Source organism: Peromyscus eremicus, unplaced genomic scaffold, assembly GCF_949786415.1.
Source record: "Peromyscus eremicus unplaced genomic scaffold, PerEre_H2_v1 PerEre#2#unplaced_71, whole genome shotgun sequence".
Taxonomy (NCBI): domain Eukaryota; kingdom Metazoa; phylum Chordata; class Mammalia; order Rodentia; family Cricetidae; genus Peromyscus; species Peromyscus eremicus.
Genome location: NW_026734312.1, coordinates 304,248 through 320,454, shown reverse-complemented (window position 1 = coordinate 320,454; position 16,207 = coordinate 304,248). Strand labels below are relative to the sequence as shown.

Genomic DNA, 16,207 nt, shown 5'->3' with positions numbered 1-16,207 from the left:
AAGTCTTTGAATGTCTTTATATCACCTTAATATTTTAATTACATATTTTTACTGGATCTAAGATTCTTTTTTTTTTTGGGGGGGTGATGGTAAATTTTTTTTTTATTTTTATTTTGCAATACAATTCAGTTCTACATATCAGCCACAGATTCCCTTGTTCTCCCCCCTCCCGCCCCCCTCACCTTCCCCCCCAGCCCACCCCCGATTCCAATCTCCTCCAGGGCAAAGCCTTCCCCACAGACTGAGATCAACCTGGTGGACTCAGTCCAGGTAGGTCCAGTCCCCTCCTCCCAGGCTGAGCCAAGGGACCCTGCATAGGCCCCAGGTTTCAAACAGCCGACTCATGCAATGAGCACAGGACCCGGTGCCACTGCCTGGATGCCTCCCAAACAGATCAGGCCAATCAACTGTCTCACTATCTCAGGCATTTTCTGACTCGTTCAGCTTCAAGATTTAAGTTCACCTACAAAAGGACCGAGCTTGGAGGGGGGCTGTTAAAAAGGACCGTTCGGAATCAGGCTGGTATCACATGAGGCACTTGACACAGGGCTTGCAAGTAAAGCACGCTTAGTCACTAATATCACAACAACCCAGGGCAGAAACACAGCGACGGTACTTGCTAGACTTTCTCCCCTAATACCTAGAAAGTGTGTGACAGCAGTGACAAAACCATGACACGTGAGGATAACGACCAGCATCTGAGAACCTCATTGACATGTCAGTACCATACTACATTCTCCAGTACTGGTTTTTAACGCTCATGGCCCTTTATTTTACGGATGAACTAATTTGGTTGATAAAGTAGTTAAACATCTTGCCTAAAGTGAGTCAGATAGGTATAAATGCCACTTTGATCTCAGGTTAGCTACATGGCCTCTGGCAAATCCCTCAATTTTTCTGGGCTATAGACTCCTAATCCTAAAACGAAGATAAACAAAGTTTCTCTCTTCACTCATCAAATGTTGTCAGGGATTACATGATATACAGAAAATTAAAATATAAAGTGCTTATAAAAATATTATGTCTTGTTTCAACTTCACTGCAGTTGCTAGTAAGCAGAGACCATACAAATTTTTTTTAATTCCTAAAATTAAGACTATCTTGTGTATGCTGATAAAAAAATTATTTAGCCATTTTTTTTACCCATTTCTGTACCAAATGGCATGTGTGAACTTGTATGCCAACCATGAAGTCTTAGAGGGAAGTAATTCATGAGAGGGATGGTGGTTAAATGAATTAAGAGGCTCGTGGTCACAAGAGTGGGAACTAACCCAGCAGCAGGAGGGGAGTGAGAGCAGATAAGCCCAAAACAACAGACTTGGGACAGACAGCAGAATGGTAAGATGAATAGTAGGAAGGCCATGTTGGCAGGAGTGCAGACAAGGATAAATTAAAGGATGCAGGCATCTGTTGCCATAGCTCAGAAACAACAGAAAGAAGACCAAATGAAGGTAGTGGCAGCAGGGAAATCGGAGAGAAAGAAAGCTCTTTGTCTTCAGTGGCTCACACAGACAAAGGCAGGAATAGAGTGCAAACTCCAGAAGGTTGGCTCCTACACACTGTGGACCTCAAGCCACGTTCTTATTTCTGAAGAGTTTTTGACTAACTCTGAATGCCTCACATCCAGGGCTTTTACTCAAAGGGAGGAAACTGGCATAGCAGTTAATCTGTCTCAGCTGCTGTGCTATCTCCCACCCCTTCTCCAGAAATAATGGGAGGCAGCACTGGAAAAAGGAGCATCTGGCTGCAGTGAAGATCCATTCCTCTCTGGGCTGGAGCTGTTGGCTCATTCTTGGAAATCATAACAATCAAGAATGGAGAATCGTTCTTTTCATCCCTTCTCACAGCATTATCCCAGCGACCCCATCCCCTATACGCCTTCCCTCCATCCCTCCCCTCTCTACTCTACACAAGGGAGATGCTATGCCCCAGGGGCCACAGAAGTTGTGATCCCTTATAGCTTCTGACAGTCTACAAGAGTCAGGACGCTCCTTCAGAAGGAGCTGTAGGCACATAAGATGGGAAAAGATCTAGTATTAACTAATAGGGATGGAAAGGACTATTTTTTTTCAACCAGCAAAAGATTTTAATGACTTCCAGGGCAGAAAGTGAGATTTAAAAAGATATCCTTGTATGTTGCTCAAGGCTATTTGTTGGCACAACATGCTTGAAAAACAGTCTGGAGTTATTTCAAGAGCCTTAAAGATGTTCATTTCTCCTTTTAGTCAATAATTCTTATTTCCAACAACTGATTTTAAGGAGGTAATTCAAACGAAAGAAAAAAGACATATACATAAAAATCCTCATTATAACACACTTAGGAAGAGAATGTGGCAGTTTCTGTTCTTTGTGTTTTCTCCCTCCTGGGTACCCCCCTCTAACTTACCCTCATCAGGCTTTAGAATGTTTAGGGGCTGAGGAGTTGGCTCAGACAGTAAAGTGCTTGTCCTATAAGCATGAAAATCTGAGTTCAGATTTCTGGCACCCATATAAAAGCTGGGTGTGGTGGCACAGGTCTGTAACCCACAGCAAGAAGATCCCCTGAGGTCACTGGCCAACCAGACTAGCTGAACTGATGTTCCCCAGGTTCAGTAAGAGACTTTGTCTCAAAAAAAAAAAACAAAAAACAAAAAACAAAACTGCTGGAGCGTGATCAGAGAAGATATCTAATATTGACTTCTGGCTTCCACATACACCCAAACAAACACATACAAACACTACACTACACACACACACACACACACACACACACAGACACAGACAGACGGAGAGACAGAGACAGAGAGACAGACACAGAGAGAGAGATACAGAGACAGACAGACAGACAGACAGACAGAGAACATAATATTGATCGCTATGGCTCTTGACAGAACCTGATATGACAAAAATTACAAACTTTTCCCCAATCTAAAGAAGATGTACTATAAATATAATTTACTTATATGTTTAACTGCGCTTAGGAAAGACCTATGTTAGAGATTTTATACTAATTTGTCTAGAAGTATTATTAAGATGCATTTTAAATGAACTCACATAGTCAGTATTCTACTGAATTCTAGGCACTGTGCTGAGGATAAAACAGCAACCAATACAGACAAGGTCTGAATTCTCTCTAGCAGAGATATCAAGTAGAAACAAATAATCATGATAAAGCTTGGCCTTTATTGTAATAAAGAGGAAAATGGTATGCTGTGTAGGAGTTAGAAAAGGATAACGTAAGAGAAGAATGCTGAGGCTGGATTTGTGTTCTGGTTAGATCATTCTGTTGTAAGAAAAGCTCAAGAGCAAGACCAGGATTCATTAAATCAACTGGGAGACAACTATGATCTTAGGGAAAACCCATGTGGCTTAGATTGCAGTGGATGTCAAGAGGAGAGAGAAGATAATGAAGAGATAACGGCCACAGCCAATTTCTCAGAGGTTACTGGGCTATGGAGGATGACACAAGCAAAGAATAATCCGGGGGCTTTTTAGCTGAACTAAGCTGTGGTTCGCACAGAGGAGGGAAGATACAATCAGCATGTAGGGAGGTAGCGCTGAAAACGAGAGTGAATCTTCCACCTCTGTACGAGGATTTACTAATCTTGGCAGAGTACTAAGTGTAACGAGAGAGGGAGGAAGGGAAACAGAGTTTTCCCTTATCACTGTGCACAGGATGCTTTCCCATAAACTTCCTATTCCTAGCTGATGGAAACAGCTCTCATCTATGATCCATTAAGCCTTCTGCCTTCCTGTTTCTGTTTGCTGTTATCACCCTATATTATACTGCTGATTAACTTAAACCTCTTGCCTCTCAGATTGTAAATTTCTTACAGGTAGGAACCATGTCCTGCATCTTACTACTGCTAACCCACAGCAGTGTATAGAGCTCGGCTGTGTGTTTACTAAGTATCTGGAGAGTAGATGCCTGTATTAAGGAGGTGCAACACAGATTATATAACCTTTAAAAGTAGTTCTCGTTTTGCAAATATTATTCTGGAAGAGGAGATTATATGTATGTTTTAACCAAAATCCAGACTTCGGACAACTTTTGAGAATTACTTCACTTGCATAAGAAAAAAAAAGGTTTAATTTGAAAAATATTTTATTTATTATTTGTATGTGTGCATGTGTGTATGTGCAAGTATGTATGTATGTATGTTACATACAAGCATGCTATGGAATGTATGGAAGTTAAAGGACAACTTTTGGGGGACAGTTCTCTCATCACGGATTCTGGGCACTAAACTCAGGTTACCAGGCTTGTGTGGCAAGCGCCCTTATAGCTAAGCCATCTTGCCAGCCTAAAAGCTGTATTCTTAAAAATGTAACATTATTTCTGCGTGTTGCCAGGTCTTTTGTCATGAGCATGTACTAGCAGATGTGATATTCTCAGCAGCCTGCTCTGCTCACATAGGAGATTCTCCCTTTGGTGAGAGCCTTCACGTAAGTTTTATTCCAAGAGTGAGGACTAACTAGTGTTTCCTCATGGGGATAGTTCAACAGATAGGTCTGATAACTTCAGACAGCACTAAGCTAGGACTGGATCAATAATAAATTTAAATATCAGAAAATCATAAAATTAAATATTTATATTTCGCTCAGAGAGAAGATTAAGTACATCAGAGGAGAGAAGCAAATGAAAAGGGAATGTCAGAGAAGTGTAACAGGAAAACAAAGGGATTGGAGAGGAAGCAATGGCTAGTCTTTCATGAGTATGGGAAAGGTAAAAGACACAGCCTAACCAGACAGTCTTCCACTCTGTGAACAGAAAAGGAATAGTGTAAAGGCAAAATGACATACTGGGTCCTGGGATAAATGCTAACATAGTTTTTGTCTTAGTTAGGTTTCTATTGCTGTGAAGAGACGCCATGACCACAGCAAACCTTATAAAGGGAAACATTTAATTGGGGTGGTGTGCTTGCAGTTCAGACTATTATCATCATTGTGGGAAGTAAGGCAGCATGCAGGCAGACATGAGAAGGAGCTGAGTGTAGTGGGTAGCCATTCCAGCTTTGATCTGGAAGTTCCAACCCCCATTGAGGCTTTGGTAACTGTCATGCCTACAAGGTGGGGCCAAGGGAGGACCCTGAAGACCCGAGATCCAGATGCGCTGCTCTCTCTGTTCCTGGACCCTGGACGGTGGAGGTTGACCGAGCAGAGCTCCAGAGAACACCGCTGGACTGTGATACACCTTCCCCAGACCCTGCAACCTACCTATCCCTTCATTTGTAAGTTACGCCACTAATAAACTTTCCTTTTAACTACGTGGAGTGGCCTTAATAATTTCACCAATAGCTGAGAGTTCTTACATCTTGACCCACAGGTAACAGGAAGTAGTCTGAGACACTGGGCATGGCTTGAGCATATATGAGACTTCAAAGCCCACCCCCACAGTGACTCCAACAAGGCCTTACCTACTCCAACAAAGCCACACTTCCTAATATGCCACTCCCTATGAGCTTATGGGGGCCAATTACATTTAAACTACCACAGTCATTCATTATTTACTACAATTTTAGGCAAATTTTCTTATTCCCATTTCCCAGGCAGTATAACCAAGGTCCATGGAAGTAGCATCATTTCACCAAGGTCTCATAACAAACATGTATTTCCATAGTTGAAAGATTATACAGGATCAAAATTACACTCCTGGATATAATTACTAGAAAAAAATGGTCTTTTTCATTTTAACCTCTGGATGTGACTCGTTTAATTCAAACTTATCAATTTGATGATGATGAGCCAGATTGTCTTCTCTTGCCTTAATGAAAACTGCTTGATAAATTTTCAAGATTTTTGCAACCCAGAGGACTTCATAATGATAGTGTGCAATCAGTCACAGTGGGAATATTGACACCATGAAAGTTAGTAAATGCTGCAAATTAGACCTGCTGCTGCTATTTCCCCTGATAACCTATTGCTAAATAAATACCAGCGCACTACTGTTTGAGAGCCTTAGAGATGCAAAGGAATGACTCCCGTTTTACTGGTCAAGTTCTACCTGTTGGTTCTAGCTGTGATGAAGACTGTTGAGAAGGTTTCTGAGACATCATTTGTGGTTATCTTTCATAAGGAACACACCAAAAGGTTATTTATGACATACACACATAATTAAATACTTAGAAGCTAAGATGGAGGAGTCAAGAGTTCAAGGCCAGCATAGGTAACTAAGTGAGACTCTGTTTCAAAACAACAAAACGAAAAACAAAATCATCCAAAACCAAGAATTGATGAAAGGAAAGTGTCTTCACTTATGCCATGTACTTATATTCCCTAACATTGCCTAATTTGAGAGATGAAGAAAAAGCCCCACAGAGGGAAAGTAACTTCGCTGAAGCCACAGAGTTAATTAGTTGTAGGACTGAGGTTGAAGTAGTTTGACTCCTAGTCCAGTGGTCTTGAGAGCTGGGGGAGCACAGAGACCATGGGGTTGAACTCTCCTTGATGTGGCTCACATCCCTATTAACCACATTTAACAGCATCAAGAAGTCCTAACGTGCTAATGACCACTACGTAGGAGTGCTGCTGCAAAGGGAATGTAAATACAGTGCAGAGCAAATGGGATGTGCTTTTGGCTCTCAGCCCACAGTGTTCCTGTCTACTCTCTGACATGTCTTCCTCCTGACTACAGAAACAACTAGCAACCTAAAGTGTGGAGTTTCTAAGAATCTTACACAACTTAGCAACTATTGCATTGTACATGATTAAATCACAAGATACAGAGATTATACTGGAAGGGTGATTTCATCAGAAAACATGATGTTAACAAAACCATGAACAACAACTCAAACACAATGAAAATTTGAGAACATTTATTAGAAATATACCACCTCCAAATCATATTTTGTTCACTTAAAAACATTTCTTTCTTTAAAATTTTTTATTAAATTAAAAAAAGTCAGGGTGTGTGAGATGTGCACACATGTCACTGCATGGAGGTCAAAAGACCATTTATAGGAGTTAATTTTCTCCTACTCCATGTGACTCCATGAATCAAACCCAGGTTGTCAAGTTCGGTGGCAAGTGCATTCACCCCTTTACCCAGCTTGCCATCCTGATTTCTTTTTCTTTTTAAAATTTGTTATTTTTATTTAAACACATGTGGGGGGGGGGCACACGTTAGTATGTGCAGGTATGCCTGCAGAAAGCCAGAAGAGGGTGCTGGACTTAGAGCTACAGATGGCTGTCAGCTACCCACTGTGTGTGCTGGGAATTGAACCAGGTTCCCCTAGAAGAAGAAAAGCTATTTTTATATAAAGGTCTCACTATGTGGTCCAAGTTGGCCTCAAACTGCTGGAAAGTAGCACTTTCTGCCTCAGCCTCCTGAATAACAGAGACTACTAGAGTGGGCTACCATATCTAGCTTAAATACAGGTTTTTAGAAAGCCACAGTCTCATACAGCAGAGGCTAACTCTGAATTTCTGATCTTCCTGCCTTTACCTCTGGAGTGCTGAGATTATAGGTATATGCCACGATATCTAATTTATGTGGCACTGGGGATCTAAACTTGTAGATGAGGCAAAGTACCATTAACTGAGCCACATCCCCACTCCTAAACATTGTTTTATGAGGAAAAATGTTTAAAAATCAACAGTGGAGGGTGGTAGCGGAGAGATGGCCTAGCAGTTAAAAGTGCATACTGTCCTTGCAAAGAACCTGAGTTCAGGTTCTAGCACGCATGTCAGGCAGCTCACAGCTGCCTGTAATTTCCACTCTAGAGGAGCCAATACTTAGTGTGAGCATACATACACACACACACACACACACACACACTTAAAAAAATAAAAAAGAAATCTTTTTTAAAATGAATCAATAGAAATAAAGAACAGGATGTGGGAGATCTGTAATCCCAGAACTAAGGAAGATGGGACAAGAGAATTTTGGATTCAAGGCCATCGTAGGTTATATAGTGAGACCTTGTCTCAAAAAAAAAAAAACCCCACCAAAAAGAAAAAAAGAGATGTATATAGAATGGCAAACATTAACAAGTTTCCCTCACCTTAACCCTAGCATTCTGTTCTGTTTTGTAGAGATAATCATTGCCATCAGTTTCCTGTGTTTCATTTTGAGATATCTGATGGGTATAACAGTAAATATAGATCATGTTTCCCATTGTATATCACATGCATCTTGATTTTTTTCCATTTAAATAATGTCTTGGGGGTTATTCAATATCAGTATCCAAAGAACGTCTTTGTTACTTTTCATGGAAGATAGAGCAGCGTTAAAGTCTCATTGTCACATAAATGTCTCATTTAAAGTTGTATCACACCTTGATACCAGAAGTAATCATCATTCAAACAAGAAGCTAAAGTAAGTTCACACTGACAAACTTGGCATGTAGTTCAGGATGATCTTGAACTTCTTATCTTCCTGCCTCTTGTGTTCAAGAACGGGGATTATAGAAGTGAGCCAACACCGCTAGTTTAAGAGGACTTATTTTAATATTTTGGATTTCCTTAAAGAAGGAAACAATATTTTAGAGATCATGTCAGTAAGAGAAATAAGCAAGTATATCAAAGATGTGCTAATAGAAGAGCAAATAATTCACACACTTGTCATGAAAGCATTTTGAAGGGCTTTCTTGTAGGAATAACCAACTTCAAATTATTTCTAGCCTATGATGTGGTTTTGTGTATGTCTGTGTGTGTGCATGTGTGTGAGCATAAAGGCCAGAGGTCAATGTTAGGTGTCTTCTTCAACAGCTCCCCAGTCCCCACTCCCTGTTTTTAAAGACAGGTTTACCACTGAACCTGGAGCTTGTTGATTTTGCTAGAGTGGTTGCCCAGCAAGCCCCAGGAATCCTCCTTCTCTGCCTCCCAAAAGCTGGAATTACAAGCATGTACTGCTGTGCCCAGTTTTACTTGGGTGCTAGGGATTAAACTCAGATCCTTGTACAAACTTTACTGACAGAGCCAGCTCCCCAGCTCACCCCTCCCCCTCTCCTTGCCACTCCCACTCACTTTGGATTTTGAGTCAGTCTCCTGGTATAACTCAGCCCGGCTTTGGATTTGTGATCCATGTCCTCAATGTCATGGGGCACCATCACTGGTAGCTTCTAGTCCCAAGAACACAGCTATGAAATTGGCAGGATGTTGACCTGATCATTCCAGTGGTATTCTGAGAAGTCCTTCATGGGATTTTAGACTAGAGAACACAGGTTTAGCTCTTTGACCATTCAGTAAGCATTGAATTTCTAGTGTTAAACCCTTGCCTATTTAAAGTATCTGCAGTGAATTCCATTTCCTGCACTTATCCTGGAATATAAAAAAAAACCGAAGAAGTAAGTTTGGGTGATGGAAAAAGAAGGGTACACAAAGGGTTACATTTTGGGACTTTTTAACTCCCAACCCCTAGTATGTACCAAGTAAGTGCTGAATCCTCCTACTTTGTACTAAGTGCTGGGATAAGGGCTGACTTTGCTTTGAGATAGGATAGGTAGCCATGTTCGCAAATGGAGGAGAGGTCAGAATGAGAAAGTAGCTGAAAGGGCAGCTTTGAAGAGAAGAACAGGGCCTGTCTTTAGGTCTTAAACCGAACAGTCACTGGCAAGTGTGCTTTCCATTTTCTGCACAACATATTCATTTATGCCATCTCATTTCACACTCCTTTTCCTTCCCTCCCTTTCTGGGTAACATGTGGGCGCTTTCCATACGGCAGGCACTTTGCATGTATTTTCTTTTTAAATTTTGGAACATCTTATAAAGTAAGAACTATAGTTAGGCCCATACCTTGCCTGATATCTGAGGTCTCACGGTTGTTAAATAGTAGTACTCAAACACTTATTTCTCATCTAAACCGTTCATTCTTAAGGGATGATAAAGTCAGAATTTCAGTTCAAGAGACAGTGCATACTTTTATAAATGAGCTTTTGTACATGTGTATACTGTGTGTTAATCGTATTTACCCTCAGACCTCTGTCTTCCCTTCTTTCACTCCCTCTTCCCACTAGTCCTCTTTGTTCACCTTAATATTTTACTTTCATGTCTATTAATATACATAATTTTATGTATCTACAGAAAAATCTAGAAGCTACATTAGAGAAAACATATATATTTGTCTAAGATGGATTTAATTCACTTAATATGATTATCTTCAGCTGCATCCATTTTCCTGAAAATGACATGAATTCATGAATTCATTCTTCTCTATGGCTGAAAAAGTTTATATATATATACTTCCTGCCTGGCTACTGGACAATCAGCATTTTATTTATCAATCAGTCAGAGCAACACATTCACAGCATCCCCAGCATCCATCCATTTTCTTGCAAATGTCATTTGCATTCCATTGGCCTTGAGCTTACTATGCAGCCAAGGATGGTCTTGAACTCTTCTTGATCCTCATGCCTCTACCTTCCAAGTGCTGGGATTACAGGTATGAACAATCACACCCCCAAGAAAAAAAAGAAATCTTCCCTAATTCTCTTAATTATTATTATTATTATTATTGTGTATGTGAGGGGGAGTATGGGAGTATATGTACACATCACAGCATCAACATTGAAGTCAGAACTCTATCTTTATATGCTTTCCAAAGGATCAAATTTAAGTCACCATGTCACTTGAAGGACAAGCACTTTTACCCACTGAGCCATCTTGGTGGTGTTCACTTGTGTGTGTGTTGTGTGTGTGTGTGTGTGTGTGTGTGTGTTGTTTGTTGGGTTGGGGGGGCTGCGTTATGTGTATTCGAAAGAGAGACAGGAATTCACATAGCTTAAGCTGACCTAGAATGCTGGAACTATGCTGGTTTTGAACCTGTGATCCTTGTGCCTGTCTCCCAAATGCAAGTGCTGAAATTACAGGCCTGGGTTACAGCAACAAGCAAAAACATAACAAAACTCCCTCTTAGTAATTAAAATATTTTATCCACATCAAATCCCCAATATGAGCTTTAAAGCTTAAACACCTCTGTTATATTACTATATGTCAAATCTTTGTTCGTGCTCAAAAGCTATGCACTAAATCCTGAGATTTCCCCCCACCCCCGCACAAATGACCTAAGTCAGAGCCTGATTTCATTGACACACTTGCACTCCCCAACAACAACACTTCCTTTAAAAAACAGAATGTCACTTCCTCAGTCCAGAGGCCAGAAGTTCCTTGATTCTGATCTGGGGAGCAGAGACAGGAAACTCTGGTAAGCTTCTGTTCCCCATGGCCAGCCACTAGTGCAGCTGACAGAGGGCCAGGTCTGTTGGGAGCTCCCTTGATGCACTGCAGCTGGAAGCAACCGCTCACTTCCAGGCTGTGGGAGTGATTTCTCAGAGGCCAGCACTCCCAGGCAGCGAACAAGGACGTTTCTTGGCAAGTGAAGAGGGAGCCGATGGGAGAACCTGCACTCCTTTAACGGACTTTCCGTTTCTAAACTCCTCGGACTACCCGTTTCTAAACTCCTCGGACTACCCCAACCTCAGATCCTAGCACCACTTTGTTCTTTGACCTCGCTAGGCAAAGAGGAGGGGGGTGCTCCCCCCCCAATTGTCAGTTTCTCACCTAGAGGGGACAGCTTGTCCCGGCAATTTCAGTAAACACCATCATCTAGCACCACCTAGCAAGTCAGAACCATGATCTCTCCAGACCCCAGACACCAAGGGCCGCTCAACACAAAACTCCCGGCCAGTTATAGCGGACCGAATTGCAGTGTCACCCCGTGGTGCGGACGACCACGCGGGGAGTTGGAGGGGGGGGATGGGGGGGGGCTGTGAGAGACATACGGAATAATGGGAAAGAACGGGGGGGGGGGACAAATGAGTCACTTAATACAAGCGCTGCACATGCCGCTGACGCTGCTGGTGATGCAGCGGCCGCGGACTGGAAGGAAGCCGCCAGCCACCGGGGAGGGGCGGCCGGAGAAAGGGACCCGGAGAGGGGCGCGGCGCCTCGCCCTTTGTGGGCCCCGGGGCCGCGCGGCTCCTCAGCCTACCCTTCGGCTCGGGGTGACTCGTCTCCCCCTCAGCCCCGGGTGGTCAACTGTCCGGGTCGCCCGGAACAACCGCTACAAACTTCGGCACAGCGCGGAGTTCCCGGCGAGGCCGGCGCCGAGCAGCGGCAGCCGCGGAGCCGCAGCCCCGGACCTGCGGGGGCCCCGCCCCTCGGCGGCGCACCTGTGACCAGTGTGCAGCGCCCCGCTCGCACCCCGCCGCTCGCCCCCTCCGAGGCCGCGGGGGGCCCCGACCCGCCGCGCCCGGCCTCTCTCAGCGCCCCCACCTCGGAGGCCGCGCAGGACGCCCCTCGTCCTCCCGCCCGCCCGCCCGCCGGGCCGCGCCCGCTCGCCTCACTCACAGAGCGACTCAACTTCTTCTCGGGGGGCGACTTCCTCAGCCAGCCGGTGCACACCACGTCGTCGCCGCCGCCGCCGCTCATGTCGCCGGCTGACTGGAGCCCGCCGCCGGCTCGCGCGGACAAGGGCGCGGGCGCGGGCTGCTGGGTCAGCGGGCTGCCGGTGCGCTGATCGCGTGGGAGGGGAGGGGCCGGGCAGCCCCGGGCGAGGACGAGGCGGCGCGGCGCGCGGGCCCGGCTGCCTGCGCGCGCTCGATACCGCCCGCCCACCACCGCGCGCGCGCACACACACGCACACGCGCGCACACACACGCACACGCGCACACACACGCACGCGCGCGCACACACACACACACACACACACACACACACACACACACACAAGGCCAACCCTAGCAGGGCGCCTCAGCAGGCGGGCGCTCGCCACGCCCACAGCCCCGCGTGGTCCCCGAGGGCAGCCCTCGCAGAGGCCAAGGATCCAGGCTTCAGACCCTACAGGCATGAAGGCCGGGAGGACGTGAGAGCTGTCTGTCGCCAGCCGGTGCGCCCTCAGGATCTTGGCTGTTTGTTTTTTTGTTTTTTGTTTTTGGTTCCCTCCCACCCCCCAAGCCTTGAGCTGCAGGCGGGGTCGTGAAGACCTGCTGCTGGCTGGTGCTGGTGTTGGTGCTAGGGCGAGTGAAGGATAGAGACTGTCCACCCTAGATGGAACACTGATCCTATCCCCCCTCAACCCCTGACACACACACACTCCCACCTCCTAGGGTTGTGTGGGAAGAGATCCAAGGGCTGCTCCAGTTTCCTGTCCATTCCCACAGTTTCAGGTTTCAGTAAGTCCGATTCTGGCTGAAAGGAGCTTCCTGCTTCCCTGCATGTTAACTCTCACAGCTCTAGGCCAGAGAAGGAAACAGACCTACTGTGTGCTGGGAGCTTTTGCATTCATTGTTCACAGTGATCGTGTTCACTCACCTACAAATCGATTAGGCATTAATTTTGCCCATTTTACAGATAGCCTGAAGTTTAACAGCTGACTCAATGCAGCCGTTTCTAATCCAGGTGTGTTGGAAGGCCAGGAGGGCGATCATCTCACCTGTTTTTTCAGGGTGATAGGTTTGCTATAATGCCTGCAGATCAAACATGGGGAGGGTGTGTGTGTGTGTGTGTGTGTGCTTATTGCTAGGAAACAAAGTCCAGGTGGCTCTCTCCCATATTGCCTCTGGAAAAACCGAATCCAGTAAAAGGAAATTCTAAGAGTTGCAGAATGGAGGAAGCAAAAATTAGTCAATGTATTTCATAGTGAGTTGAAAAGCAAGGCGGTGTAGAAGAATAAGAAACTGTGATTAAAAAAAACAAACTTTCAGAGTTCCTACTCATTTGCTTAGGCAGTGAGATCTCTCATCTATAAATATGAACATAACGATCTCTTTTTCACCGCCTTGTGTTGAGATAAAGTACAAGGAAGCACACACGGTAACACCAGTGCTCCAGGGGGAGGCGTAGGAAAAAGAACTCTTTGAGTTCTTTTTTGAACTCACAAAGCACCCTTACAAACAGCATTAAGAGGAAGCTCTACTCTAGTTTCTCTGGGAAGTTGCTTAGTAACCCACTTTATCAGTGGGGAGTTGTGCAGCTGAGGGAGGAGCTGGAGAAGCAGAATCTTGCGATGCCTTCACAGAACCTTAGTTTCTGGATATTTTATTCATTTCTCTGTTTTGGTGCAGCCAAGCTAGTTGTTTTAGATAGCTGAACATCCTTTAGTCCAGGAGATTTTGATTGGATTGAAGAATTCTTCAACCATTTCAATCAGTTTTTGAAAACTAGTCCCTACCACGTGCTTAGCTTTGCTAGGCACCCTGGGAGGTGAAGAGACCACTCCCCTTGCCCTCATCTTTTTCACTGACCTTCAAATAGCCAGTGTGCTGCTGGATGGAATATGAAGCCGGAATGCTTAGGCTATATCTGGGACCATATCGTCCTTGACTTTTTAATTTAGGGATTAAGCCACCAGTAGAATTATGGCCATTTTAAACTTCTGGCTCCCAGGACCTTAAACTCTTTGTGAGACATAAATATCAAAATACTTAGTCTGCCAAATCAATCAGGAGGCAGTGTCTCCCAGTCAAAATAGAGCAACCCTGACTCCATTCATGTCTGAGTCATGGTGCCAAGTCTCCAGGATTGCAGCCTGAGAAATCTGCAAGGATTGGCTGCCTCGAGGGTTTGTGATAAAAGTCAAGCAGACCTATGCCCGATCCTTTCCTAGGAGTGTAGGAATACTTATCTGAGAATTATAGGATTCAAGACACAGGCTGGGAGACTCTTCGGTTGTTAGTTTGGGTTGCTTTTGTTTAACAAAGACCTGTGTTGTTATTTGTGAGTCCTCATGGAAACAAACAGAAGTCTGGTGTTTTGTGATCAAAGGCAGGAAGGGTCTTGAAACACAACACTTACAGAGCATGGGTTTTGGGAAGTCTTCTGAACACCCTGATCCTTCCGCAAAGCTTAGAGAAAGGGGCCGTGCGTAGTGCTCCAGCTCTCCTGCCCTGACTTTCACCCTCCCTTTCTTATCACTGGCTGCACAGAATGAGCTGCACACAGCAAGCAGGACTGCTGTGGGGGGGTATCTGGCTCTGTCTTCAGAGTCTCAGAAGTGTGCTAGGTGTGGAAACAGCCCTTGGACAGAACGCTCCTGTCTGGACCTTTACTAAGTCCTTTCCACTCTCTCTGGTGTCCCCTGCCCCCCATCTCCGTGGGGGGAAAAAAGGAAGACAAATTATATGAATGATTTATTTACATGAAAGTGGGCGCCATCTATCGGAAATAGCTGGTATAACAGCTGCCCCCTAAGCCCTGTAAGGACATGCTTCACTAGCTTGTAATTTAGGCACTTTTGATTAAAGACCACTGGTATTTCCTAAGAGGAATTAATAGCCAGCCCCAAGAGTTCTTTGGGACATTAATCCTATATTCTCATTACGTTCCCAGGAAATGACCATTTTAGGGGAGATTACCCTGCAGAGATTAAAGACATACACATCTTGGGGGTGGGGGTGGGGTGGGATCATAGGGGTGACACTACCTATGCCTTGTTTCCTTTCTCCTCATCAAAGCCTGGACTCTACTAAAGGGTGCAGTGTGGCTTTAAATGCTATCAATGGCAGCCTGCATGCGTGCCTGTCTCAAAGTTGAGGGTTTGTGGCCAGCAGCAGGTGCATGGCTGGTGGAAAGATCCCAGGAATGGGTTGGGAGAGCTGGACAGAGCTGTCCTCAACTGCACACCAGGCTGGAATGATTAATACCATTCTCTTCGGGCTTGACGTCAGTGACTGGCCCGCTAGTCGGGTTGGATGACTGTGTCCTAGACCTTCTGCCTTTTCTCCCCTTCAATTTAGATGACAGGTTAATTTCAGAGCTGAGTGCTGCTGTGAAAAAGTCAGTGTGAGCAGATGAGCCATCTCAGCTGCTGAATTTCAGGACACGCACCTTTGGGGGACAGTATGTGCTCCTGGTTGCTTTGAGCCAACTTTCTTACCCACATTAAATTACTCTCTTAGTTACCTGAGGCTAAGGATGGAGGGCTTAGGCTGTGACTAAGACCTAATTGTACTTCCTCTCTGTCGATGTTTGATAAACTTCTTTGAAAAGTTTAAGCTAGTCCAGTTTTCCAATTTCACCTTTATTAATAACCGGAACCAACCAGACATGGTGGTACATGCCTTTAATATCAGCACTCTGGGAGGCAGAGGCAGGCGGATCTCTGTGAGTTCAAAGCCAGCCTGGTCTATAGAGTGCGTTCCAGGATAGCCAGAGCTACATAGTGAGCCCCCATCTCAAAAACCAACCAAACAAACAAACCACAAACAACAGACCAGTGCTATATGTTCTGTGACAGTTAGCCTCGTAGGACATGGCATCAATAGTGGTGGGCGTGACAATGTTACTAGAG

General features: G+C 44.8%; 1 protein-coding gene across 1 annotated transcript in view; it reads right to left on the bottom strand.

Moving 5' to 3' along the window:
• Positions 1-12,454, bottom strand: part of LOC131901301 (GRB2-associated-binding protein 2-like) — a 40,572-nt gene extending 28,118 nt beyond the window's left edge. Inside the window, exon 1 of the mRNA XM_059252504.1 lies at positions 12,268-12,454. Within this exon, the coding sequence (XP_059108487.1) occupies positions 12,268-12,348 (81 nt within the window). The 5' untranslated portion in view covers positions 12,349-12,454. The remainder of the gene's footprint in view (positions 1-12,267) is intronic.
• Between the last annotated feature and the right edge of the window lie 3,753 nt (positions 12,455-16,207).